Here is a 27,085-nt window from a genome sequence, read left to right on the forward strand (position 1 = left end):
GACTGGGCGATGTGACTCGTGTGTGTCTGTGCTGTGCCCCTGGGGCTGTCTCGCCTGCCGCACCGTGGGATGGAAGGATGGCAGACCGTGACCTCTGTCTGCCCGTCGCCAGCCTGGCAGCCCCATCCCGGCAGAGAGGAGCCTTGGCAGCAGGAGAAATGCTGCCTCGCTGCCAGCAGATGGGCTGGATCAGACCCTGGCGGGGATGGGCTGTGGGGCTTGCCAGGAGGAAGGGCCTTCAACCCAAGGAGGAGATGTCCGAGGATTTGCTGTTTGTAGCCTCCCTGGAGGGACTGACCATCGAGCCTGGCCTTGGATGACAGTCTTGGGACTGTGGCAGGACAGGGACACCCTGAAATGACCCTGAGGGTGCCGTGGACAAGCAGAAACCAGCTGGAGCGTGCAGCCACGCTGGGATGGGGAGGGTCCCCGATGCTGGCCTGTCCGTGACCTCCAGAGCAAGGGATGGGATCATTGCAAATCCATCTGCTCCTGTGCCCTTCCCTGGGTCACAGCGGTCAGGGGAAGGAGACGCTCGTTTCCTAATAAACACCCATTAAAAGTACCCCTATCCCTGTAAATCCTCACCTTTTCGGTGCTACCTGCTGTGCAAATTGCTGCTGACCCTGTAAATCACCCTCTGCTTTGCTCTGCCTTCCCCGAAACCGGCCCTTCCCTGTAAACCCTCTGTCCCCATCAGTTTTCTGCTGCCAACACCCTTGCTCTGCCTGCACTGTAAATCCTGAGCCCCAGTGAGACTGGGGGAGTTGTAGGGAGACAGGGTGCGGTGATGGGTGATGGAGGGCAGCTGCCCCAGGGCCGGTTAATCCCTCCAGACAGCTCCCCTGGGACTGACTCACTGGCAGGAGCTGGTGGAGGACATTCTGCCAGGCTGCCTGCGGGAAAGGTCATCCTTGTGCTGGAAGGAGGACAGGGCTGGGCTGTCATCTTCAACCCCTGGGCTGCAGCCAGCTGGGTGCAAACTGGAGGGTGTTGGTGGAGCCTGCGCCTGAATGCAGACATCCCAGCCCTCGGGAGGGCTCCTGGAGCAGGCTGCTCCCCCAGGACACATTTTTGAGATGTAAAAGTAGCCAAAGCAAAGAGAAAATCTGCATTTATCCCTTGTACTTGGGGCCTTGCTTTAGCCTAGCTTCTCTGTGTCCATTTCTAATTTGCCTTCAGCGAGCACTGAAGAAGCTGTGGGCAGCAGAGGTCCCTTGTGGTAATGGAGGACCATCACCTGAGCTTCTGCCAGATGCTGGTGCCCTGTTTCTGAGCCCTGAGCTGCAGGGGTGACAATGCTGTGGTTTTTTCCCTTATGATGATGCTGGGACAGCATGTAGGATTGGAGGCAAGGGACCTGACCTGAGGGAAGTGTAGGAAACTGAGCATAGGGGCATCAGGTCACTGCTGTGAGTTGTGTTGCCCGTAACCCCATCCTTCCCGCTCAGCCCGGCCAGGCTAGGCTGGGCCAGAGCATGCAAGAGGAGATGTTTGTGCTTGTGGGGGAAAGGCTGTGGCTAGAGCTGATGACTTGGTCTGTGTGGGCAGCTCACCCTTGAACGGGGCTGGTAGTGCTGCTGCTTTGCCATGGATGGAGTCTCCCAGGGGTGCAAGCACCCAGATGGGGGGCTTGGATGCTAGCTGATGTTTGATGTGTAAAATACTGAGCCTTGCTATGTCTACAGACTTAGTGAGCAGAAACCGATTATGCTCAGAAAGACCTGCCTTTTTCCTCCTAATGAGCAGGAGTGAGCATTAGCCTGAAATCTGTGAGCGGCTCTGCCCCGCGCCCACGGAGGTCAGTGGAGCGCACAGCAGAAGGCGCGGAGCCAGAGCCAGGATGGGGTCACTGGGGCATTTTGGGATGTTGCTGTCTGCAAAGCTGCTGCGTGCACACAGAATTCAAAGACTTCTGCTTGGCTCCTCACGGAGGAAAATGCTGCAGGAGATCTGAGCACCTTCTGATGTGGCTTTCTGGGTGCCCCAAGGTGTGAGTGGGAAGTTGGGGTGCCAGCCTGGAGCAGGGGAGTGCAGCCCTTCCTGGCCTCTCTCTGCAAGCCCCAAGCCTGGAGGAGCTCCTCTGCTGGCTGAGTGGTTCAGGGTTTGGTTTATTGAGGTGCTCGCCTGAACTACCATGGACTGTGCATGTCCTCTGGAAAGGCACTGACCTGTGTCACCTGTGGCTCAAATCTGCCTGATCTCCCGGAGGGCGGTTGCCAGAAGACTCACAAGTGAAATGATGTGATGCTCGGGGAAGGCTGATTCAGGCATTAATATTAACTGCTCACGCTGCTGGCAGTGCTCTGCAATGGACCTGGGCTTGACCCAGCTGGGTGTTTCCGTTAGACCTTTCTCCAGCTGCCAAACATCCTTTTTTTTTTTGTTTTTTTTTTTTTTTTTTTTTTTTTGGATTAGTTTTTCTTCTCTATCTTGTGTCTGAGGCCAGTTGTGTATTAACACTGGGCTTATGATACTGCTGTGCTCTGGCTTTGGGAGGAGGACAGAGGAGGAGATGTGTACTGTGGCGGTACAGGGATGCTAACAGCAGTGGGGAAGGCAGGGGGCAGCGGAGGAGAGCAGAGGCAGATTTTCAAAATCCATACAAATAGCAAAAATAAATTTCCAACAAACGCTTCCAGTCCTGCAGTATTAAGAAAGTGAAGCACTAGAGGATAAGGAAAGCATGAGCAATAACAGCAGGGATTTAGAAAGAATAAATCTTGCCAGACAAACCTGATTGCTTTTGCTTTTTGATGGAATCGCAAAATTAGTGGCTGAGCAGGACGTGGAAATCCTAATATATTTGGATTTAGCAAAGCATTTGATATAGTGTCTCGCCAAATCTTACTCTCAAAATTAGTTCAGTTTGCCTTGGATACGACGCTGCCAAATGGACTGAAAACTGGCTTAGGGCCCTAAACAAATAGCGATGGGCTGCCTTTGGGGAGAGGGGGAGCTGTGGGAGCAGAGGTACGACATGCGTTTTTTTTATAAGATAAAACCCCAAACCAACAGAAAACCCCGAAAATAATAATAAAAAAACCCCTTAGGAATGTGGCCTCAGTCTGAGGCACCTTATTACAGGAATATTGACAAACTGGAGAGAGTTCAGAGGCAAGCATGGGGGAAAAAACCCATCGGAGGGGTCAGATTACCCTTGGAGGGAGGTGGGGGCTGAGAAAGTCCCAGGGCTGGAGGCATTTTGGGGAGGAGCAGGTGGTAGCCCAGGGAACTGGGATGAATGTTTGGGCTGTTGTTGGGACCTGGCAGGGAGCACCTCGGTGCCTTCGCCCCCGCACAGCGGAGAATCGTTAAGCTGCCCATTTCACGGCCCTTTCCAGATATTATCAAATAAGCAGGGGAAAATATTCACCGTGACTGTCAGAAAGAACATCCCTGACCGGGGGAGCTGCGCACGTTTCCTTGGGGAAAATCTGGTGTCTCTGAGCAAGCACAAGGACATGGCCCTGTGTGATTTGGGTCAGTGGGTGGGGATTTTCCTGGGTCATGGGCTTGGGTGGGAAGCCAAGAAGTGTCTGTAGCTGCCCTGAAGTGCTGCCTCCTGTAATATTTATCTGCACCCTGCAGGCGTTTATTTATCATTAGAGAACAACATCGGGGAAAAGGCTGGGAAACTGCTGATGGCAGCTGGAGTGCAGATGTGTCCCCCAAGGGAGGATGGCCAAGTCCCCAAGGGAGGATGACTGAGTCCCTGCACGTTTAAAGGCTTTTGGAGCAGTGATAGCACCCTGGTCACTTTGCAGAGGTAGGACAGGGTAGCTTGATGCCCCTCACAGGATTTTATAAGAGGAGTTGATCCCTGCCTGTAGAGGTCAGGAAGGATGAGATCTTCCAGCAAGTGCATCCATGGAGGTGTCTGTCTGTCTGGCACACTGAACTTCTGGAGTCCGTTAGCACTTTTTTGAGGCCTGGAAGAGATGTTGAGTGTGTGGAGATTCTTGGCATAACTCTAATATCCTCATGAGGTGAGGAGACGTGCGTGTCCATCAGCAATGGCTCTTTCGGATCAGCTGGGTGTACCAGTGCCACTGCACCCCACTGCCAGTGGGATGGCTTGGGTGGGCCAGGCCTTTCAATTTGCCTCTTAAAGCAATTCTGTGCTGTTTCATACAAGTGCAAAGAAACTTTCAGTAGGGGAAAAGCTACTTGCTTAGAAGGGATGTTGCTTTGCACAAGGAGCATCTAACTTGCACCAGTGAGCCAGTGTGGTGGGACAGGAGTTAGTTGGTCTGAAGTAAAGTCAGGGAGAAAGCCATGGAGTGGAGCTGGGAAGGGCTCCTGGAAGATGGGGTGGCCTTGTGTTGGTGTCCTGGTCTCCCTGGGGGAGCACAGGTTTTTTTCACCCCCTCCATGGTCCTTCAAGTGGTCCCCCCTTTGCATTGCTCCCTGCACAAGGCTGAGCCTGCTGGGGGGGGTGGTGGGTTGGGGCTGAACCAGGCAAGGTTCAGGAGGTATTTTTAGCTGTTCTAATTGTGGCAAATAAATGCCATTCTTACTTGTTGGGATTGAGCTACAGCTAAATCACAACTAGTTCTAATGATGATAATTACCGGATTTCAATATTTATAGAAACGGGCGCTTCCTTCGTATCGGCGGCTGCTGCTGTGCTCTCACCTTCACAGATCGAAACCATGGCTCATTATCGCTGCAGCTATTTATTTACTTGCACATTTTTAACCCGCAGATGGCAATGTATGAGAGATCTGAAACGATACGGGTCTGCCGGGGATGCTGTAGTCTTCGGGTGAAAGTTGTGGGATCAATAGGGAAGCACCTCCCAAGGACCAGCCGGTTGAATTCTCGCTTTTGGGGCACCCTTTGAGAGATGTTGTCAGGTCTGCAAACTTGCCTGCGTCTGCCAGGGCTTAGCCCCGAAAGGGTGGAGGTGGCTGTGCATATTTTTGCATGTGTTAGCACAGTGGATCGCTGCCTCTGATTGCTGTGTGTGCCAAAACACGCACACGCTGTAAGTGGAAGAGAGCTTAAAGGTGAGATGACATAAATGGCTCAAGTCCTGGAGGAGTTTGTGGAAAGGGGTCTGGGAAGTTCCTCCCTGCAGCAGCTTCTGCATGTCTTGATTTAGTAGCATCCTTCTCCAGCCTGGTATCGCAGAAGGGTGGGCACATTTTGGAGCATGTGGGTGCAGAGCCGTGCATGTGGGTGGCACACGTGCACGTCCCCCAAGCCTGGGAAGGGGGTGCGGACCCGCTGGGGTGTATCAAACCAGCCCCACTGGGTTGATCCCAGCCTGTGGATCCTCACCAGCATCCAGATCCCTGTGCCCATCGGGCCTGAGACTCCCTGCTTGTGTAAGGTGTAGAAGAGATTCACTTATTCAATTTGCTATCTCTCCAGTGTCACATAAGCTGTATTGATAAATTAATCTTATATTGTTGTGACTAAACAGCCCTGCAATTTTTTACACTGTGCAGTCTAATCTGTCTTGACAGCTGTATCATTAGTTTATATTTGTTGTAATCTTATTCGCTGTGTTGGCTGTGGGGAGTTTTTATTTGAGGCGCTGTGCTGCTATGCGAGTGATGGGCACAGGTGGTGGCTCTCTGATGGGCATCTCGGGGTGCTGTGGGGTGCAGCCAGGGTGCACCCAGGCAGTCATCGGGGTGCCCTCCCCAGGGGCCAGCCCTGAAACGCTGCTCTGCTGCCTGGTAGCAGCATCTGCCTGGTAGCAGCATCCGCCCAGTAGAAGCATCCCCAGGGCTGACCTGGCCTCTCCAAAGCATCGCTGCTGCTAAGGTTTTGATGGGGATCTCTGGGCTGGGGTGAAGATGGTGAGAAGCTGGATGCTGGGAGATCTGCATCTAAAGGCATCCTGGAAGGTTTGCTGTATGATGAGGGATAAGTTTTTTTCTCCATCTGTGCTTTAGTTTTCCGTGGTATGGGATGGTCCCTGTTCTGTCATGGAGGTCATCTTATGGTCACGGAAGGGAAAAAGGCTGCGGGCACATGGACTGCACAGCCTGTCACCCAGGCTTTTGGGGATGCTGCATGAGGGACAGTGGTGCTCAGTGGCGTAGCATTGTGAGATGGAGGTGGCAGTGTCATGGGTGGCTGGCCACGTGCCTGGCTTAAGCCGGGGTTTGCTGTTGCATGCCTCAGTGGGGCTAATTCAGGCATCTCTGTTGCTTTCACAGAGAGGCCCTTTGCTTTGCAGGCAGCTTCTTCCAGAAACAGCTCCCCAAAACAGTGGAACAAAATGTTGTGGGCTGGTGCCGTGAGATTTCTGCCAGCAGGGAGCAAAACAGACTGTGTGTTCCCTGGGTATGGGACAAAATGGTGGGAGTGGGAAGGATTTCGGCTGCTGCTTTGTGCTTTAGGTCTTGAACTCATTAAATCTGGATGGGAAACAGCAGTTGCTGGAGCACAGGCTCCTGTTTGTCGCATTTCTGACCAAGCCTGGATGGCTCAGTAACAGCGCAAGCCCATCTACCTCTCTCGAGTGCATCCTTTTGGGAAAGCATTTGGGATCTGGCAAGACTTAAGAAGTGGATGGCTCCCGAGGTAGATGTGCCCCTTGCAGTTTGATGATGCAAATTGTTATTTAGACCTTTAATTAGGCTTGTGCACCTGTGAGGACTGGCAGGGTCCAGCAATGCTCCGTGCTGTGCTCAGATCCACCCTGGCACCAGTAACATGCCAGCCCAATGGACATACTGTAGTGCCTCACGGTGCCGTGGTGGTGTTGCCCATATGCTTCTATGCTTTCCCCTTTGCAGGCAGGATAGAGAGCGGAGCGTGGGATGTGCTGTGTGACAGCCCCAGCGGCTTCGTATGGGATGGGTGGGGGAGTATGGCAAAGCTTGGAGAGATCTGCATGGTGACATCAACATTGGATGTCGGAAAATCCCTGCTCTAGGAGACAAAAGGTTAGGGAAACATCTGTAGCCTGCTCATTGCCAAGGATGCAATGAAGCTGTGAAAGGAGTTGCTCACATGGTTGTCCATGGTGAGTGCTGACAAGGGTTTGGTGATGTGATTGCCCATCGCACAGCTCAGAAGCTTATTGCTATTGCACTAGGATGCATCGGGGTTAAACTGCCATTTGTGAAGTGATCTCATGTTGGGGATGGCTAGGGACAGCCTGTGGTAGTGGCAGAGGCTTGTATTTGCATCTTGCAGCTGGGAGAGCCTCCTGCTGTCATTGCTAGGGGAGCTGCTGTTTGTCACGGGCTGCAGCTGGTGACAAGGTGATGGACAACACCAGCTTGAATAGAGCTGCTCACCATGACTGGAGGCGAGAGGTGTCCATGATGTTGGCAGGGACGTCACATCCTCTCTCTTTCCTAGCCAGGTGAGGTGATGGAGGTGGGGGTCCCTAGCACTTAGCCTAAACTGAGGGTTAATGGCAGATGTGCTGCCTCTATTGGAATGGCCATAGCACGTCTGTGCGCACTGAGCACTGATGGCCTGCTGTCCGCTCCCATGGAGAAGATGCTTTTCCCACCCAGCTGGTCTCTGGTACCAGGGAACCTTGCTCCAAAGTCTAATGGTAAAGGACGATCCTTCACTGGCAATGACTCTGCCAGTGTTTTCAGCAAGGAATCGGCTCGTGGTGTAAAATCTGAATGGTCTGCAGACCCCTCAGATGGGACGGGGTGACTCAGCGGGTGAAGCGGGTGCATAGGAGCACCTAGCATTGCCCAACACGCTGCTGTCTTTGCTGGATGGGAAAGATTCTTGCTCTGCTCTCCACCCTCTTCACAGCACTTGATGGTTGCCCTTCGCACCCTGCTTGTTTATCAGCTTTGTATTAGAGTTGGGGAGGTGTGAGTACAGAGAGGGGCAGAAACCTCTCTGGAGGGGTGCACCAGACTGGTGGCAGGGCCAGTGAAAGAACTCTGCTCTGCTGCCCTTGTCTGTGGCCACCTCCTGCTCGCGGCAAGGCTATCCCTAGGACAGACTGCTGCTTTTTGCTGTTTAGAATCCTCTAGTCTCTTAGCCAGCGTGACGATGTCTTGATTATTTTTTTTTCTGGTTTGTCCCTGGGTGAATTGCAGGTTCCTGCCCTTGACTCGCAGATGAGTCTTTCTTACCCATTGGTGCCAAGAGCTGTTTTAAGCTTAGGGTATCCCTGGTGCAGCTTGATATAATCTCCAGCACTGCCAGTTCATAGGCACTGGTGTTAACTGGGAGCCACAGGGAGTTTTGGCTGATACTGCTACGCTCCACCCATACTGATGAGACTATTTCCATAGCAACTACGGGCTTTTTCAAAGGGGAGATATAGGAAAAATGTGAAAAATCAAAAACAACCCAGCTGAAAACAGTCTTGGGCAGAAGCTGATGGTCAGTATGTGGGGGCTTCAGAGGATCCTGTATGGCGTATCACCCAGGAGAAGTTCCCTGGCTTGGTGTATTTGTGTGGAACCTCATGGCTGGGCAGGCCTGCAGGCAACCCTGATGTTCTCATCACCTAAAATATGGAAACTGAATCTGGTGCTTGCATCGTGCTGCTCGGTAGGGCTGGGGGCAGCCAGGCTGGGGAAGGGGCAGGAGTGGGCAGGGCCGTGCTGCGTGGAGGCAGTGTGTGCTGCCATTCTTGGGGGGGCCATGGAGGATGCTGCAGCTGCTGATGCTAGGGCACTGCTCCAGCGGTTCTAGGGGCTGTGTCAGCTCAGGTGGGAGTTAGGGATGATTTTCACCTTCCCCAGCTTTTCCTCAGGGCCCAGAGCCCCAGGGAAGGGAGCTGCAGCTCGTGCCCTTGAGCATCCCAGCACTGCGTTGGCTCTCAGCTCTGCCCTCCCCTCTGGCTTCACCCTGCTTCTTTCTCCTCTCCCTTTGCTGGGAGCTAGGGAAACAGCTAGAAGGGCTGTGAATGATGCTTCTAGCATGGGAAGCTTTGGGAATGTGGTGATAGGCGTAAGTCTGGCACAGTGACCCCGTACGTACTGTCCCAGAGGGTGAATGTGAGTCTTGGCGTTGCAGCAGGTGAGATCGGAGAGTGGCTTGACCCAGTGCTGTTGTGGAGTATCTGTGGGTTGCTGGTGGCTTGGGGTCAGGGGCTGCTACTGGGGCTTTGGGCAGGTCTGCTGGCTACCTGGAGAGCCCAAAGGTGGCTTGGGAACTGGTGGGCATCCTGCAAGCTCGGTGCAAGGCTGGAGCAGAGAGGCTGCAGGTGAGGGCATATTGGTGGGTTGATGTCAGCCTTGTAGGTTGGTTACACCAGGCACCAGCCCTCCTGCCTCAGTAGAGGAGGGATCTCCACAGCAGCCGTTCTCTGTCCCGTTGCAATATCCACGGAGGGAGCAGGAGCCAGCATGCAGAAGAACTGCCCCCCGCCAGCTGCTGTCCCCAGTAAGCCCCAACCTGGCACGCGGCACGAGATCTTGGGCCCCAGCTGCTGCAGGCTGCGAGTGAGCCAGCCCACTCCCCGGAGGGCTGCCCGTGGCCGGCGGCAGACAATGTCCATATTCTTTGTGCAGAATGAGCTTCCCTTTGCTGATAACCCTCTGGGCTCACGTAGTTTGCTCTGAGGTTGGGCTGGTGCTGGGACCTTCTGGGCTCTCCAGCTGCCCAGGAACAGAAACAAAGTTTGAGGGGTTCTTTTTTTTTTAAAAAAAAAAAAAAAATGTCCATCAACAACAACAAAATCTCCCTGGAACGCGTTTGTCCGATGATCTGCTTTCTGGCTTTGAAATTGCTCCATGACCCTAACCAGCGACAAAAACACATGTGTCCCGGTAAATAAATCTTCAACCCAAGTGATGTAAGGGCAGGCGGTGTCAGGAGGTGCAGCCTGGCTTCTTCGCTTGCTGCTCTCTGCCATTACAGCTGAGCAGGACCTCTGGATTCCTGAAATGCTCCTGTGAGAATTTCATACCTGTCAGTTTAATGCCAGCCTCTCGGGAATGCTTCAGAAAGAGGAGGCTGGTTTCCAGGAGCACCAGGCTATCAGGCTGCTTGTGTCTATGAGGGGAGGTGGCCTTGGGCTATCAAGAGGGGCATGCGTGGGCTGCCACAGCCCCTCTGGGATTGGGTGCTATCGCTTCTCACTGCTGTGGTCTTGAACCTCTGTGCAAGCCCCCAAGCCCCAGTGATGAAGAACATCTTTAAATGGTGTAAGAAGAGCCCGCAAGCGAGGGGTGGAGATGTCAGTACTGGGCTAATGAGTTGCCATGTGTTGGCCAAGTTGCAGTAACTCGGGTTGTGCGCTCCCGCCTTGCTCCTGGTATAAAGAAAAATGTATTTGCTTAACAGCCAGTGCAGCTCCACGGCAGCGTTTTTAGATAGCGTGACCTCAAGGGTTTCACCCCACATTTGGTGAAGGAGGTGCCCATGGGGAGCAAAGGGCAGGGGCTTGGTCAGGGTGACTGGTTTTACAGTGCTGGCAAGGCCTGGCTGTGAGTGCTGCTCTCTGCTGAGGTGCCAGGCAAGCAGAGGCTTCTCCATAATTCAGTTACGCCTTTATCTGGAGGAATGGCAAACTGAGCTGCGATACAAGATAGAAACCATTCCTAGATTTGCTGTTCACGTACCTGGATCAGCTCAAACACAACAACCCAGTTAGCAGCGTCTCTGGCTGTCAGAAAGTCTTCTCCTATAACCTTTTTGCAAGGCACTTTTTTTTTCACGTTTATATGAACAAAGTAGAGCACTGGGAGAGGAGCTTTTATAGTGTCTGCTCCCTCCCTGCTCCCCTTTCTTCCCTTCCCTGCCTCCTCCTGTCTGTGTCATGTTTATAGGCATGCTGGTTAGCTTTTCCTTTTCAGAGCCAGCTCACTTCCCACAAAATATCTGCTATCCCGGGAAGCTTAGAGGTCCAAGTCACCGTGTGTTGACGCGTGCATCCCCCTGCTCCCGAGTGATGCTTCTGCTCTTACACCTCTGTAATAAGAGCAAGCCAGTGTGTGTGTCCCTCGTAGGAAAAGCTTGGGGGAGGGGCGGAAAAGGGGGAAGATTTTTTTCCTGGCTGGGGAGAAGGGGACTGAGCCCTTCTCATGGGTGATGGAGGAGGCCCTCCATCACTGCTGGGCAGGGTGGACAGAGCTGGCTGTTATTTATTTGCAATGCAGATACAAGCCTGGGGAGTGTCATGGCAGTTGGCTCAAAATAAATTAAATGGAGAGGTTTCGCTGTCCTTTGGCTTTATAGGGAGGAGCTGATGGGCTGGGCAGGCAGATCTGCTGTGTCGTGGAGGTAACGAGGACTCTGGCAGGTCTTCTTGCAGGTTGGAGCTGGTCTGCCTGTGGCCATCCCGAGCGGAGCGGCTGGGAGCCTGGACTGCGGCCAGCCCAGCTGGGCATTGCTGCCCGCTTGTTCGAGCCTCATAAACATCTGAGGAGCCAAAAAGCTGCAGGATCAAAGTTCAGGCTCCTTGGGAGCCGTTTGTGAAAACAAATGCTTCATGGGAGCGGGATCAGAGTCCAAGAAAGATTGAAACTCCCTTCCTCTCACTCAGCACCTTTCCCGGTGTTCGGGGTGTCTGGGAAAGCTGGAAACAGGATGATGTGCTGGACTCTTGCTCCTGCATCCTTGTTTGCAGCGCTGTATATCACAGTAACAACAAGTTTGTGGGAGATTTTATGTTCTCCATTTCATCTTCCATCCATTTTCTTGTCTTGAAGCACAGCATGAAGTGCAATGCATGCGTGTGGCTGGCAGTGCTCCCCTTTGGGTCCTTGCTGAGCTAATGTGGTCTATCAGGACATCGTCTTGTCCCTCACCAAGACCATGTGCCTTTTTGGGAGGCTCCTTTCCACCTCACACTCTTTGGCACTACTCGGTACCGAAAGTTATTCCTTCCAAGCTGAACTCTAGTGATCTCGTACCTTTAGTACATCTTCTTGTCTTGCTAATGTGTGTAGGCACTGTGCTTTCCAGGAGAGAAACACAGCTGCCTTTGGAGCAGAGCTTGGCAGCTCTGTCTGCCTGTATTAATTTTTATATATATACATATTAATTTCTGAGAAGCCCTGGATCTGTACGGAGATGGGAGTGTGAGGGAATCTGACCTCAAGTTTGAATTTGCAGGGAGGGTTTAATAAGGCAAAACATGATTACTGAAGCTGATTTTGACCAGAGTGCAGCTTCCTCTATAAAATGCCGTTTGATCTTTAAAGACCACAAAACGCTGCGCACTGCTGGCTCTCATTACATATAAAATTCTATGGATAAAAACATTCTTTCCTTTGGCATGGCAGGTGCCTGGGGAGCTGCCTAAAAATGGGAGCTCTTCTGGTCTCCTGTGTCCCTTAAAGCAAAGGGTGCTGCCTCACCTTGACGTTTGTACTTGGGGTAAAACTCCCAGGGGAATGTTTTTTTTTCTGCGCTTGGATTGCCCTCCCATCCCAGCTGCCTGCAAGGCTGTTTCAGAGATACGATGTGATTAGGCATGTGCAGGTTGACGTTAGCAGTCCTGAGCAGAAGCCTCTGCTCTGTGCACCCCAGATCTGCCTCTGACGGGTGGGAAGCACCTCTCCGGGCACAGAGGACTGGCTTTGCAGGTTCTCCTGCTGGCGACTAATGAAAGACATGCCCTTTTGGGAAAATACCATAGTTTTCGAGTCTGCCACCCAGAAGAAAAGGGGATCAACCACGGCTGATGCTGCAGGCGGGGAGTGAGCTCTCGCTCTTGCTGATGCTTCACCCCAAGGTGGTTGCATTTGTTTGTGTATGTTCATGTCTGCAAGACTAAACTGCTCATCCCATCTCGTGCTCTCTCACTTCTGGTGGTGCCCGAGACTGTGCAGGGGTCAGATAGTGACAGACAATAAATAAGAGGTGGGGAGAAAGCCTGCAGCAGCTGGGAGGTGCCAAGGTGGTGGGCAGGGAGCTGGGGCTGAGCCATGAGCCCAGGCTATATGCAGAGGGGCCCCCCCAGTCTTGTTCCCTGTGCAGCAGATCCTGCAGCCCTTGGGAGTTTCCTCCTGAAGCTGTTGCTCCTCTCTGATAAATGAGGTTTCTTCAGCACTAGGATGATTTTGGACACCTTGGTTCTTGCTTGGGATCCCCAGTCTGCTTTCTCCCAGCACTAGCTGAGTAACGGTGATGGGATATTAGGGAGGGTATTTGTTGTGATGGCAGCTGAACTGGTACCCACAGCACTTCTTCAGCTCTGCTGTCTCACTTGCATCTATTTCTTCCTTTCTGAAAGCGGGTGACTGGCCATAACTCTTCCTGCACTGAAAAACCTTGGATATAGTGTGCGATAAAGGGAACATACTGCTTCCTGTGTGCTGCAGCAATCTGTCCCTGCTGGGTCCAGGCAGCCCGCTGTCCTCTAGTAATATGGACACATTGTCCCTGGAAGGGGTGCTTTCTGCTTTGTAACTCACCAGCCAGAGCTGGTGTGGGATGTGGCGGCTGTCCTGTGGTGGCCTGGAGGCTTGTGGAGATCGTAGAAAGAAAACGGGTGAATGAACAAACATGGACCATCATGCACCCTGTGCCTGAGATGGTCTTGTGTCCCTGGGGACAAAAGGAAAGGGTGAGGTCCTGGTCGTGTTGGCATTGATGTCTGTTTTTTAAAAGCATGTACTTCACTATCTCCTTTAGGTACAACTCCTAAGCGTCCTTATGGGTGCCAGGCAGCACGGCTTAATTGCAGTGCCTGGAAAAAACATGTAATCAGTAGAGCTTAAAGCTGTTTGTCAGGGTATCTTCCTCAGTAGGGTGTCTTTATATGGCAATCTTGTTAGGTAATGCAGCTGTAGCACCTCTTCTGCACCTAGTGGTTACCCCCAGCTGTCCTGGGGCCAGGCAGACGCTGTGGGGTTGAGTGTGAAGCTCATCTGAGCTCATCTGAAAGGTGTCCTGCAGGGAAGTCCTCTCCTCTGACTGCCTTGTGTCCTGTGAGTTGCTTGTGTGTAGCAGCTGTGTTTCTCCAGGAAGACTGTTGAGGTGCCACACTGCGGTGGCTCGTGCATGGCTGTATCTTTCCCATGCCCTCCCCACCTGGGGGGATTGGGGGCTTTTTCCTTTGCCCAGCCTTTCTGGAAGGACCTGGTTTGGATCGTTGGGTTGGATGGGGACAGGGTGCATCCCCCTTGCATCCTCTGTAGCACCCATGTACCCCTACGTGGCCTCAGGAAGAGGAGCAGATCTGCTAGTGCGGAGCGAGCTGTGTTGCAGTGGTGTGTTTTATGATTGTTAGCTTGACGAATCACAATTACACTGTGGGGTTATGCTCATAATTGCTTCTACAAAGCTGGATTTCCTTTCTCCCCGCCCCCCTTTCCCATTGACCTCAAATTATCCTCAATGATGCAAAGTTATCCACCGCTGGGTGACTTTTCAATGCATTTTTGGGAAGGGGAAGCCCACACTTTAACTGGGGAAAATATTGCCCTCGTAAGTCTTTATTCAGCTGCACTTGCCTTTAATGCTCAGTTACCAATTCACTTTTATAACTTCCATATTGAGGGAATCAAGTCCTTCATGCCTCTGGTTATTAAATGTATGCGATAAGTGCGTTATAATACTGTGAAAGATGGCTGATTCCTTTATGGCTTCCTCAGCTCTCTGTAGGGTGTGAGGGATGGATAAATGGAACCGGCAGCCCCCACAGTGGCTGTGCTTTGCCCTGGGGTGTGGGATCTGCCCCAGAGCCATAGGTTTCCCAGCCTCCAGAGCTTCCCACTGACATCTGCAACACCTCTGCTTGGAGGAGGCAGGTCTTACTGGTCAAGGGTTTTAAGAGACGTCTCCTCTCTATTCCTCTCCTGCAATCAAATTCATATTTGCGTGGTCTGGAGCTGGCGTGCCAGGAGGTTTGTTTCTAATGCTAAACATATCAGGTAATTGAAAGCTAATGCTTCTGTCTGGATTGCAAGGTATAATATGCCTGGATAATGAATTAATTTTCCTGTTGCCCTACAAGAGAGAAGAGTCAAATGCTCTGCTTGCCTTTCCTATGTGTATATATATAAATAATACTCTGTGTGTGTCAGGGTGCTGCCTACTTGCTGGCACACAATTCATTCGCTGCCCAGCACCCAAACATGAGTGGTGGCACTTGCACAACATGGCTGTAATAGAGACGTGTCATCTGCTCTGGCAATGAATGGAGCTGATGCCATCCCGATGAAAAGTCACTCCGCTCTGGGCTAGATATAGATTTGGGTAGCATGTATGTACACATGTTATAGAATACTTGGTGCTTATCGAGTGCCTTTTTTAGCTGTTGACCACAGCACTTGAAAAGCTGAGAGATTACATAAATATTGTTCTTGTTGTATGAGGAGGGTGAAGGAAGGCCAGACACATTAAGTAGCCTCAATCTAATCACTCTATAAATTGGAATAAGAGGCTGCTTTTCACTTCTGCCATGTGTGAGGAAATGAGACTGGCTGTGTTTAAATCCCAGTGGATATTCTTGTCTCCCTTGCTGCATTGGCCCTGGGCTGGAAGGGGAGCATGTGAAGATATGCAGGCTTGCTGTGTGGTCTCAAGAAGGTGACAGCAGCCTGTGTTGTCAAACACATCCTTGCGTGGTGTCCTTCTGGATAACTAATGGGCACTGTTGTTCCAATTGGGACAGTGGCCACTGATACCATTCCAGCAAGTGGGGCAAGATCCTGACACTCCTGGAGACCAGCTGAAACCTAAACCCTGTGACTCTGGTTACCATACAGTCAATAAGATTGCTGATCTCTCTCTGTGTGATGCAGGGGCAGAGACAGCTGCCTTCTTACTGGCTTCACACAGTGCCCTGGAGTCTGGGAGTAAGACATCATGTCCAAGAGCCGTGAAGCTGGCAAACAGGGCTTTGCACTTCACGAGTTTACTGTTAACTGGGACACAGGATGCCACTTGTGGATTGACCATTGGTCTGACTTTAGTGGTCTGCAAGGTGTTTACCAAGTTGTAAAGGCATGGCTGTACATGGAGGCTGAGATATGGCCCAGGGCTGGCCTCCTAAATATAACTTTTGTCAGGCTAACCTCATATCCTCCTTTGGAAAGGTAACTGATTGCCTCAGCAAAATGATTACTTCATGGTGAGAGGTTAATATGGTGCTGCATTACATCATAAGTGGTTTGTTTTTCTGGAGAAGACATAGTATAGCCCAGCTATTGTAGGTGAAGAGCTGGATAAGAGAGAAGTGGTGGTGGGAGGTGTTGAAAGAGGAGATGACTGCTGAGGTTCCTTGGAGGTGATGTTGTTGACTCTGCTTTTGTTGAGGACACTGGCAAAAAAGGCAGGAACACGCTCTTGGGCTTTGCTGCTGGCACAGTGCTGGGCTGTGGGAACACAAGGTGGGGTGAGGATGGCCAAGGGGAAGAGCTGCAGTAGTAAAATCAAGAAAAAGTCTGTAATGCAAAGTGGGATGAATGCAAAAGTGGGTGTAACGGGGCTTTTGCTGCAAGCTAGGAAATCATATCAGTTGGAAATGACCTGGTGGATAGAAGTACTTGGTGCAGTGCTGAATTATGTGCTGAAAACAAGTGTCCAGGCTGATGGGGCTGTGAGAAAGCTCAGTGTGATCTCAGGGTCTTTCCAGTATAACTGGGGTGTTACTTGTGCTGTTATAGAAGTGAAACCTCCTGGAGACTGCTCTGTGTTTTTGGTCACTCTTTTTTAAGAAAAAGGGAATTAAATAGTCTGATGAAGAAAATGGAGATCCATTTTCTGTTACAGTATCTATCACAGTGGTCCTTCTTGCATAGGTCACCAAGCGTCAGCGTCAGTTATGTTGGGTCTGAAACCAGAAGCAAAATAACCTCTCCACCAGGACTCTGCCTGAGCAATATATCCGCTTCACTTCTGGGACTTGAGTTAGTATCTCTTCAAGGCACTTGAGACAATTTGCCTTGCACTTCACTGCTTGGTACAGACGCGCTGCCTTAGAAGAGCTGGCCTCGTGTAACTTATAAATGATAGGTGGGTGGGTCTGGCTCTTGCTTGTAAAGGAAGGAGGATAAAATGCTGGGAAACGAAAAGAGCTGCTTAAGCAAAGACAGTTTTGACACAAGAGAAAATGAATGTAAAATTCTTGTGGGTAAGAAATGAGAAGAGCAGGGGAGTTCTGGTGCAGTGTTTCAGTATGAGTCGGGAGGGCAAAGCCCTAGCTGCTCCTAAGGTGGGCTTTGATTGGTCTGTAAAAGGGATGGTGTGAAGGCAACTCTGTAGTGCAAGACCTGGAGCACCAGGACCCTCCAAACAGATAAGAAGTATAAGAAAGAGGCGAGTATTTAAAGAAACACCTCCTTCTCGCCGTTCCCCGCCATGCTCCCTCTATTCCCCCCACCAAAAAGTAAGCACTCTCATCTGTGTTAGCAATGCATCTCATATGGTCTCGATTAGAAGTTGGAAATGGGTCTGGATGGATGTGTATATGGTGAGCACTTCAGGATTTGTGAAGTATGGTATTGGTCTTGAAGCTATAGCATCTTGCAGAAGAGCAGCTCACCTAAGTGTTAACTGAGGAATGCCACGGGAATATATGCTTAGAGATGTTTACAGGGAGGAGTGAGTAACCTGCTGACTGTAATTCATATCTCAAAGCTTGATTGCCGAGACCAGGGCAGGGCTGGGAGCTGTCACATCTGTATTTGGCATGAACCCAGCACCAGTGTTCCTGTCAGGTTAGTGAACCGAGGCAGGGGAGAAGGGAAGGTCTCAGTCTTTGGCAGCAATTGGGAGTATATAAGATTTCTAGGGCAAGCAAAACCCTGGAAGGAAAAGAGGGGGAACTAGTTGAGATGCTGAAGCACATGAAGAGGAACTTCTGTTTTAGGGGTGGAGTTTCTTTGCTTGATTGGTTTGCTTTCCTGTGGAACTACTGCCAATTTTGCAATCACAGCTTGACTCCTTGAGCTTTCAGAATAAGATGCATTTCTGTTTTGTTTTTAAAGTGGGTTCAGGCGAACCCAGCCAGCACAAAGTTACACTACTCATTGCAAAACAACAGGGAACTAAAGAAAATGTTTTTTCTGGTGTATCTTCGCTGTGCCTGTGAACCAAGACTGATTTGCCACTTCTAGGAGCAAGGGTGCAACTCCTGCTAAATTGAAAAATCAGAGGAAAAAAGGGAAGAGCCATTTTTGGACGTCCCTGAGAAGGGAAGTGTCTGTGTAGTTTAAAGGACTCGGAGTCCTTTGCTGACCTGTGCACCTAATTCAAAATGACGCTATTTCCCTGTATTATACTCTACATGAAGCAGCTGCTGGGTTGAGGGATTATCCTGTATGTAAGTGTGTGTGTATTTATTTATTTCCACTGTTGCTTCTCTTGTCTCTCACTCTATGGGTGTTGTGTGTCTATGTTAAATAATATACCAAAGCGTATCTGGCTCAGAAAGCTCATGGGCTTTGTTTGAGAAGCTGGAACACAGGTTGTGGAGTTATATTTACAGTCTAGTGTAATGTCACTTCTGGGGAGGGCTTTGCCACGGGGGCCTCCAAGACCCTGGTACTCCAGTGCTGAGTCACCAGAAAGTTATGCCTCTGCATATCGCTGGGAACAAGCTCGGGTCTTTTTCTGCCTCTTCTAGAATGCTGCCCACATGGCTTTGAGTGTCAGGTCAAAAATAACCTTGACTTTTTTTAGCAAACACAATCAATAAAACAAGAGCAAATCTGGCCGCCGCCTCCTTCCCAGCTGTGGTTGCTCCATAGCTCCTGGCCTGGGGCTGCTCCATCCCTCCCCGAAGGTCATTGCTCAGATGCTGTAGCTACAGCATGCGCTGGTGGTAAACTCGCACCACCCCGTTCCTGCTTCTTCCCATGTTCTTTCTTTCTCCTGGAGGACCCTGTTATTTGGGTTGTTGGAGCTGCAGGTGGAAAATGTCTTCAAGTTGTGTTTCTAGCCTTGCTCAGTCCTGCAATCTTGTGGCCCAGGACCTGAACTCGCAGTCCTACCCAGTCTCGGAAGGGTTTCAGTGAGCTATTGGATCTCTCGACTGATGACTTCCAGTCTGTGTTTTGTTCTGCAGGTGTTCACAGGGGCCTTAGAAGTTGGCAGGGAATACGAAATGGCTGTAATAATGTCCTGTTTCTCATTCTGTCTGGGACACAGGCGATCCAAGCCGATGAGCAGGTCATTGAGGATGAACTGTAACTTACGCTGTCATGCAGCAGCCAATTGGGAGCTTATGCTGTGTCCTTACACTAACCCCTCAGGGTATGCAGACAGTTATGGAACATGTGGAAAGCAGAGGTGACTCTTGTGGGTCTCTGCTTGTCTTGGATCTGCATGGTGAGAGAAGAGGAATATGTTTAGGTTTAGTCCAGGCTTTTTATTTTTATTGCTTGATCTGGATGGTATTTGGGATAAGTCTCAAATAGGTCCATATACTTCTGTCATGCAAATTGGTCTGTTCTTGTGCAAGCACATGGTGTAGTGAGTGCTGAAGGAGGAAAGTACGGCCCCTGTGACTGCTCTGGAAGTGGTCAACGGTCCTTCTTCTCCTTACCCTCTGGACCACCACATGGGGTCCTGTAACCTTCTTGCCTAGAAGGGATGGTTCTCAGTGATGGCTTATCATGCCAACCCTTCATCACTTGGAAACATTTCCCCTCTCCAGGGCTGAGCCCAAAGCCAACTGTTGCATCAGGGCAGATGTGAGCTGGGGAGCACGTGTTCGTGAACCTTAAGGATGGGCTTTTTACATATTGTCTAAGGGGACCAGCCAGATGTTTCTCCCACTCATCTGACTTTAAGAGAGGACTACCTTCACCTGCTACCCAGCAAACACCCTCTTGAAAATAGTTGTGCTTTCTGGTGGGATGGTATCTGAGTTCAGTCTGGGAGAACTGGCCAAGGACTGCCTGGGGGATGAGGACCGAGCTACTCCTATACCACGCAGTGTTGCAGCTGTAGTAGAGGCACATGGCCACAGCGAGCTGGCCATGCTGCTGCCAGCATCGCTTCTATGCTGTTGATAAAAGGGGACCCCGTTCTCTGGGGCTGTCGATCTGTCACCTTCCCCCAGCTCTAATATTTACTGAATAACAATCCCGTTGTGACAGATCTATTTCTGGTTTTGTTCTATATAACATATCTGCCAGAGCGCCCCGGGCGACTGAGGAATTTATAATAAAGGCACTGTTTCCAAACCAAGTTTGGCGCTCTCCTGCCAGCAGCACTTCCAGCCAGCAAAGATTAGGACCCTGTTTGTCCACCCCAGTAAGAGACTGGATAAATATGACTTTTCTTTTTTTCCATTTAGGCCCCAAGTTTTTGTTGAGAGGTTTTATTTTCTTTCACTCCTTTTGCGTCAGCTGTCTCAATCATGTCTTTGTTTCATCAATGCGTGCAGTGAAGTGCAGAGAAGGGGCAATGGCTTGGCCAAGGATGTTCAACAGTTTGGTTGCATGTTCCATGTTCAAAACTGTGGGTAAAACCATGTTATCTGGCTTTCCCAAAATCCTGGGAAAACAGAACAAAAAGCAGCATGAGAAACTGCTTGTTTTGGCAGCGTGATGCGTGCCAGGTGTGGATATGGAAGCCAGCACAGGTCAAGTCCCCAGACCTGTTGCAAGAAGGTTTTGACTGAAGGAAGGTGGGAAGAAGTGTGGGGCTGGGTGGTAGGGTATGATGCGCTTCCACTGTGTGCTGTTCCCTGCATGGGCAGAGCGACCACCTGGTTGTACCACAGCTGAGCCTTTCCTTCTTCTCCACAGACACATAGAGAACTGGAAGAACTTGCAGACGCTGAACGCTGTCGACATGGAGCTGTACACAGGACTCCAGAGGCTGTGAGTATGTCCTGCGTGTTGGGGAGGAGAACAGCACTGTGCGGCCACTTCCTTCCAGTAAAGAGCTGCAGCTTCCACAGTCTCCTTGCCGTGGTGTTCAGAGCCTGTTTAAGCTACTGGCTCTGCTGTATTTTGCTACGAGATTCCACAAAATGGAGATGAAGTGCTTTTTGGTCCTTGCTGGGTCTGTGAGAAGGAAGATTGCTAGCTCCTGACAGCACTGTCAGTGCACATCAGCCCTGATCTCTCTTCTCCCCTGCTGTTCTGGGCTTGTGCGTTGGTCTGATTCATTTCAGCCCCACAATGCAAAATTCCAGCTGTCTCCACCCATCCTTCAGGGCTGGGTTTTTGGTCCTCATTTAGTGCAGCTGCTATCACAGTGGTGCTGCATGATAAGGGAGTTGCATCACCCTGCATAACACTCCGAGCACCAGGAGAGGTCAACGGTGTGAATCACGGAGGGGAAACTGAGTTCTGTGAGGTTGAAGGGACTGGCCGGGTGCTTGGGAAGCCTGGCTGAGCGAGGGTACCACTTAATCTCTTAATTCCCCCTCCCATCCTTGGAGCACCCTGGGTGCTGCTTGCATGAGATGCACAGTGTTGCTCAGGGTTAATTGGAGACTCTGCTAATGAGTTTCACTGGGAGATTTACGTTAGGTACAGTTTGCCTGCAGGTTGGAGGAGAGGTGCACATTGCTGAGGGCTCGATAACCAAACCTCAGCAAGCTGTGCTTTTAACACACACGCCTTGTAAGCAGTCTGGCTGCTGTTCTCACCTCACCTAAGAAAGCAGCAACAGAGTTGAGCATACTTTTGTCTGCAACTATGCCCCTGGTCATAGTGCTAATACAGCTTCTCCAAAACAGGGTGGCAAAAGGATTCCCCTTTCAATGTCCATAACTCTGTACACAAAATACTCGCCCCTCCTTATCAGGGCTGCAAGTCAGAAGAGTTTTGTCCTGGGTTTGAAGGAGGGGAGATGGTGGTGCTGGGAGTTAAGTTTGCTGTGGGAGCAGGCAGTGCTGCTCATGAAGATGGAGGGAGATGAGCAGGAGATGTTTTGTGCCACTCAAGCAAGCCTTGGTGGATGTGGGGGGAGAGTCACACCCAGCAGCCGCTCTGCGCTGAGCCTGTGCTGTCACCATATCAGATGAAGCTTCTTCTCTTTGCTTGTAACTCATAAAGGCTGTCTGGGGACAGAAGTGCCTCCTGGGGTGGCACCCCAGGATTCCCAGTGCACCTCGGGTGCTGACCGTGGGGTGTTAGAGCAGTGGTCACCCTTGACTCCACTGCTACCATTCTGCATCTCTTTGCAGGACAATCAGGAACTCAGGACTACGAAACATCCAGCCACGCGCCTTCGCCAAGAACCCTCACCTGCGCTACATGTGAGTGCTGGCGGCTCCTGCCCCCTTTTCCCTCTGCTCCCTGCGGAAAGGTGATCCCCAGAGCAGATGCCCAAAGTGCCTCTTGCGGAGAGCAGTGGGAGGGAAGGGGGATGCTGACAGTAAAAGGGAGGGAGAGGTGTAAAGGTGGGGAGAAGGAAAAGCGAAGGCACAGGGAAGTGCAGTGGGCTCCGACACAGGACTGGGTGGGCTCCTGCTGGGATGCTGACTGGTTTTGGTGTCTAATAAGTAGTCTGGCTTTGATCAGTGCTCTGAGTGCTTGCTTCCTTAGCAGCCTTGTGGTGGCTGGTACACATTTCCCTTTCTGCAGAGTTCGGGGGATGGCTGCACACCCCAGCACACAGCTGGTGCCTGCCTCACTACTTACCTTTTAACCAAAGGGCACTTTTCCGGTACAAATCCTGGGGCGTGGAGCTGCCAGCTCTGCTCCTAATTACTGACTTCTTAAACTGGCGTCTGCAGTGGGTTGGGGGTAGGGACGTTTTTGTGCTGGACTGGCTGGAGTCTTGTTATCACAGGACATTGCGTGGATGTCCAGCTGCTGGGGCATCATTAGCCGGTGGGTACAGTGCCCTGGGGAATTCCTGCATCCTTGAGGTCAAGGGCACTGATTTCTTTCCTGGATGTGTATTTACTTCTCCCAAGGCAATAAAGGAAAGCCTGTATTTCAGGCCAGTGTGCAAGTCGCTCTGTAGGCTTGAAATATCTTGTCAAAGTGACTGTGTCCGAGATCAAACCCCTATCAGCTCCGGTATAGATATAAAAGGTGAAAAGGGGTTGGTGAAAGCCCACTGGTCTTGGGCATGAACTGATGGGCTGGATGGAGAGTGTGTGTACCCCTGCTTTTTGGAAACCAATGCTAGTGGCTTCTTCCATGAAAAACGGCAGTAGCACACATCCGTTAGAGTCTGCGGATGCATGCGGCCATCGATATGGGCATGTTCCTGGTGGAGATAGATGCGACCTGCAGAGCAGGATAGATTTGTCTTTTGATGTCTGCTCGGAGATTATGTGAACTGAAAAACCCCAAAAGCTGCCTTTTTGGAAAACCATTACAGTTGCTAAGTGACGGTAAAGTACTTGCTAAATAGGAGATCTGCAGTACCAAAGGGCAAGAATAGTTAAGGGAGTTGTGAACAAGTACAGAGCCTTTTTGAGTTTAAATAAGTGTATATTTTGTCATAATAAACCCTTCTTAATGCTGACCACTGGGATTTTCCTGGTTTCTGCACTTTGTTATTTTGATTTTTAGTGTTTGTTTTGTGTTTTCTGTAGTTGTTTTTTGATGGGAAGCATTCTCTCTGAATACCTCTCCCATATGATTTTTTGGGGGGGGTTGTTGTTTGTCAATTGTGCAGTTGCTGTTTATGTATCTAGCAGATAAGACATAACTTTTGATTCTTGATGAAATTAGTTTGGATGTTGTAGGAGTTTAGAAGGCCATGTAGGCTCCACTCATTTTGAGGCTGAATATGTCATTAATGTGTACATATGTGATTGTTACTGCTTTTTCCAAAAGTGTTTGTTTTTGTCTTTTGAGATTACTTTTGAGATGGAAAAAAACGACATCCATCTTGTGTCAAGAGTTAAGGTTGGTATGTGGTGATGAAATATGTGTTTGTTTACTGCTTGGGCCACGGAAGATTGATCATGTTCTTAACATCTTTCTTTCCTTGCCTTTCGAAGCTCGAGGCAAGTAAGTGTATTACTTGGTTAGTGTTGGCCGACGGGTTTTGAGGCTGTTCCTAGGACCCAGCAGTCTGGAGGTTTACAAGGTGGATGTCCCCCATGGCAGATGCCGGGCATCCAGGGATGGAGACCTGGTGCTTGCAGGGATGGTGGCTCCATCCTGCTCCCCAGAGGCTCTCAGGCCATGGTGCTGCTGGTCCCTCACAGCTGGGCTTCTGTTCCTGCGGTGCTCTTGCCCTGATGGGGGGAATGCAGTGGCTCCTGAGGCTTTGCACAACCTGGCAGGCACCTGGTGCCACCCGGGGTCCCCTCTGTGGTCATGGCACTGTGCAAGTGCATCGAGGTCGCTCCTTGGGTGCTCTGCAGCCACTGCTTCCCAGGCAGCTCGGCTTGCTGAAGGCCTGACATTTTCTACAGCTGCTGCACGTAGGACCCAGGGATAAAAGGATTAATGGAAATGTCACTCTGCTTTAAGTCTTGGGCTGCTGTAACCAGGTACAGTAACTGGCAGAAGCAAGGGATACTGTCCCAATCCCCTTGCAGCAGGCCTGGCTGCAGCTGGATGAGTGCAGGGCTGGGGACCATGGGATGGTGTGCTTAAGGTTCATTGAGCTCTTGCTACAAGTTTTCACTGCTGCGCTGGTGTTCCTTCTCCTTTACTGGCTGTTTGAATTGTTGCAGGTGGGCTTGAGTCAATAAGATGGCAAATGTGTCTAATAAATTACAGAGAGCTTTCACTGCCAGGGATGTCTGGCACAGGGTGGTGGGGACCCTGGGCTGGAACTTTGCAGGGTGCTACAAGCTGGGTCTGAGCAGCAGCAGGCATTTTTCTGCATGAAGCTTGTGTACAAATTGTAAGGACTCAGAAGCTGTTGTGCGTGTGTGTCCCCCATCCTGGGTTAAATCCCAGCCTCCTGCTGAAGTGAGTTTTTACTCAGTGCCTTTCATCAAGGTTTCCTCCTATCAGATGGGCCAGATAGCTCTGCCTTCTCCCAGCAACTTCTATTTCTGGCCCTTCCTCTGTACACGCAGTTGTCTTCAGACCCCAGCTGTGCAATCACAAGCAGATCACTTATCCCAGCTCTAATTGCAGGAGCTCAGGTTTGTGGGGGTTTGTTTAAGATAATGGTTCTAGATGAGGTTTGGCTTGGATTTTTTTCCCCCCCTTCCCCATCTCAGAGTCAGGGAGGAAAAGCAAGAAACCCATGAAGCAGATTTTCAGCATTCAGCTGCCTGAGTGGTAGACCGCAAAGTGCTCCAAAGTGCAGTCTGGCAGGGGCATGTCTGTCCTTTAAAGTTTTAAATTAGCTGTATAAGTGTGAGGGGCTTGAGGCCAACCTAATCAGTGGAGGAGCAGTGGGTGACTGGGAGCCAGAGGCGTGGATCCACAAATAGCTTTGGTTCCCTCTCCCCTTTCCTTGAATGAGGAGAATTAGGGCTCCATCGCTTGTCTGATCGTCGGCGCTGTGAAGCTTGCCACTGCTACAGAGGCAATTACTCCTGAATATAACAGTGGGGTTTGCAACATAGATCTACCTCTTCTGCTGGCTGTTAGGCTGAGGCAGTTGACTCCTTCCAGAACAAGTACTGGCTGGATGTTGAATGGGGATGGATGAGGGTCTGATCTAAACTGGGTATCATCCAGTGTCATTTTGTGCTCTCATTGGAGGTCTTCTCACTAGGCAAAGTTGCACTGGTGGGTTTCTGGTCCCATTTCTGTGCAGCTTTGAGACCCCTTTGGCTAATATGGGGATGGTCCTGGAGAGCATCATGCACTGGATGTGAGGCTGTGGAAAACAGTGCTGTTGTAGCCAAGAATTGTGGAAGTTAGTGCTAGCAGGTGATGTAGGTGAATGTAGGAAATGCTTAGTGTTGACAGAAAACCTCAGTCTTTGGCTTGAGGATGCACAAGAAAACTTTCGGATGATATAGTTCCCAAATTTGAGACTCATTAACCATCTGAATACATATTTACTATGTCACTGTGTTTAGCACAGCTTATTAGAAGAAAAAGTCTTGCATGCTCTCACTCTGTCTTTCTCCTAATAATACTGGAATGCTTTGGCCAATTTATTTGAACTTCATAGAGGATTACATGTCATAAGGATATCAAGTTCCTATGCATATCATTAAAATAGGCAGAGGAACAATAATGAGAGAGGTTGTTGTAGTGTCTTGTGGGGAAGAACAGAACATTATCACATTCCTCCCTCATCAGGCACTGGGAAGTCCACAGGAGAGCTCAGCTTCACAGTGCACCAGGAATCAGTGCATAGGAGAGGACAGGACCTGTTTGCTGCTGGCCAAAGTGTCCAGCCTGCACTGGCTATGGGGCAGTAGAGATGTGTATGTAGGAGAGAAGGCTCCCAGAAAGTTGTGCCTAGAGCTAGACAAGTTTGCAGTGCCTGAATCCCCCTTTACCGGGAAGCAGGTACTTAAAAGACTGTGATTCCCTCTAAATGCTTTCCTCGGCGGCTGCGTGCTCAGTCAGCCAGTCAGGAGACACTGCCTTGTATTTGCAGAGGGTAATTGTGCACACCTTATTTATTGTGTAGTAAAGAAAACAAATTAAGGCTGTGTAATTACAGAGACAGGCACACTTTTAAATAAGGCTTAAGTAGTCAGATTTCTGTTTAGAAAATTAATAATTGCCATTTCTGTCTGCATTCAGAGGCTCTTCTTAAACTGTCTTCTGGAGGTTTATACACACTCTAAATTGGTTTGTGGGCTGGCCAAGACACAGCTCCTGTCAAAGAGCTCTTTCTCAGAGCTGCCTGCCAGAGTAAGGATGAGGTTGAGGATCTCTTCCAGTCTTCACCCAAGGGTGTTGAAGATGGGAGACCCTGGAGTGCTTTTTGCTGAGTGAAACTGGTTTTTGAGCATGGTATAGTCACATCACCTTCTGCTCCACAGTAATTTTTATCTGTGTGATCCTGTCAGTGTTTTTGTCCCAGGAGTGAGGACTGGGGAAGATCCGGAAGGTGCTAGAGGGAATGCACAGGGACCTGCTTTGCCTGGTGAAAGACAGCTGGCTGATCTGTGGGCTGGTTTTCATAGGTAAACCTGAGTAGTGATTCATCTGGAGCCTTCCAGAACCTCCTCTGTAGGCTGTGTTGCTTTCTGTGGGTGGGTTTAGCTTCAGTGTCCTGGTTGGGTTCATGGCAGTTGTGCAGTGTTATATGAACTGGTACCCTGCTATTGGATATAGTTTGTGGCTTTGACATGGAAATCCCCAGAGATGTGTTATGGTTTCAGTCTTGACAGGAAACAAACTGGGCTGCATCCACTGAAAACTGAGGTGGCTGAGGT

At 50.5% G+C, this 27,085-nt stretch overlaps 1 protein-coding gene across 3 annotated transcripts in view; it reads left to right on the forward strand.

The window, feature by feature from the left end:
• NTRK3 (neurotrophic receptor tyrosine kinase 3) overlaps nt 1-27,085 on the forward strand; it is a 234,413-nt gene that overhangs the window by 14,927 nt on the left and 192,401 nt on the right. For all 3 annotated transcript variants that reach the window (XM_075431339.1, XM_075431340.1, XM_075431341.1), the window contains exons 2-3: nt 20,607-20,681; nt 21,998-22,069. In XM_075431339.1, coding sequence (XP_075287454.1) covers nt 20,607-20,681; nt 21,998-22,069 — 147 coding nt within the window. The remainder of the gene's footprint in view (nt 1-20,606; nt 20,682-21,997; nt 22,070-27,085) is intronic.

The sequence above is a fragment of the Opisthocomus hoazin genome, chromosome 10 (genome assembly GCF_030867145.1).
Source record: "Opisthocomus hoazin isolate bOpiHoa1 chromosome 10, bOpiHoa1.hap1, whole genome shotgun sequence".
Taxonomy (NCBI): Eukaryota; Metazoa; Chordata; class Aves; order Opisthocomiformes; family Opisthocomidae; genus Opisthocomus; species Opisthocomus hoazin.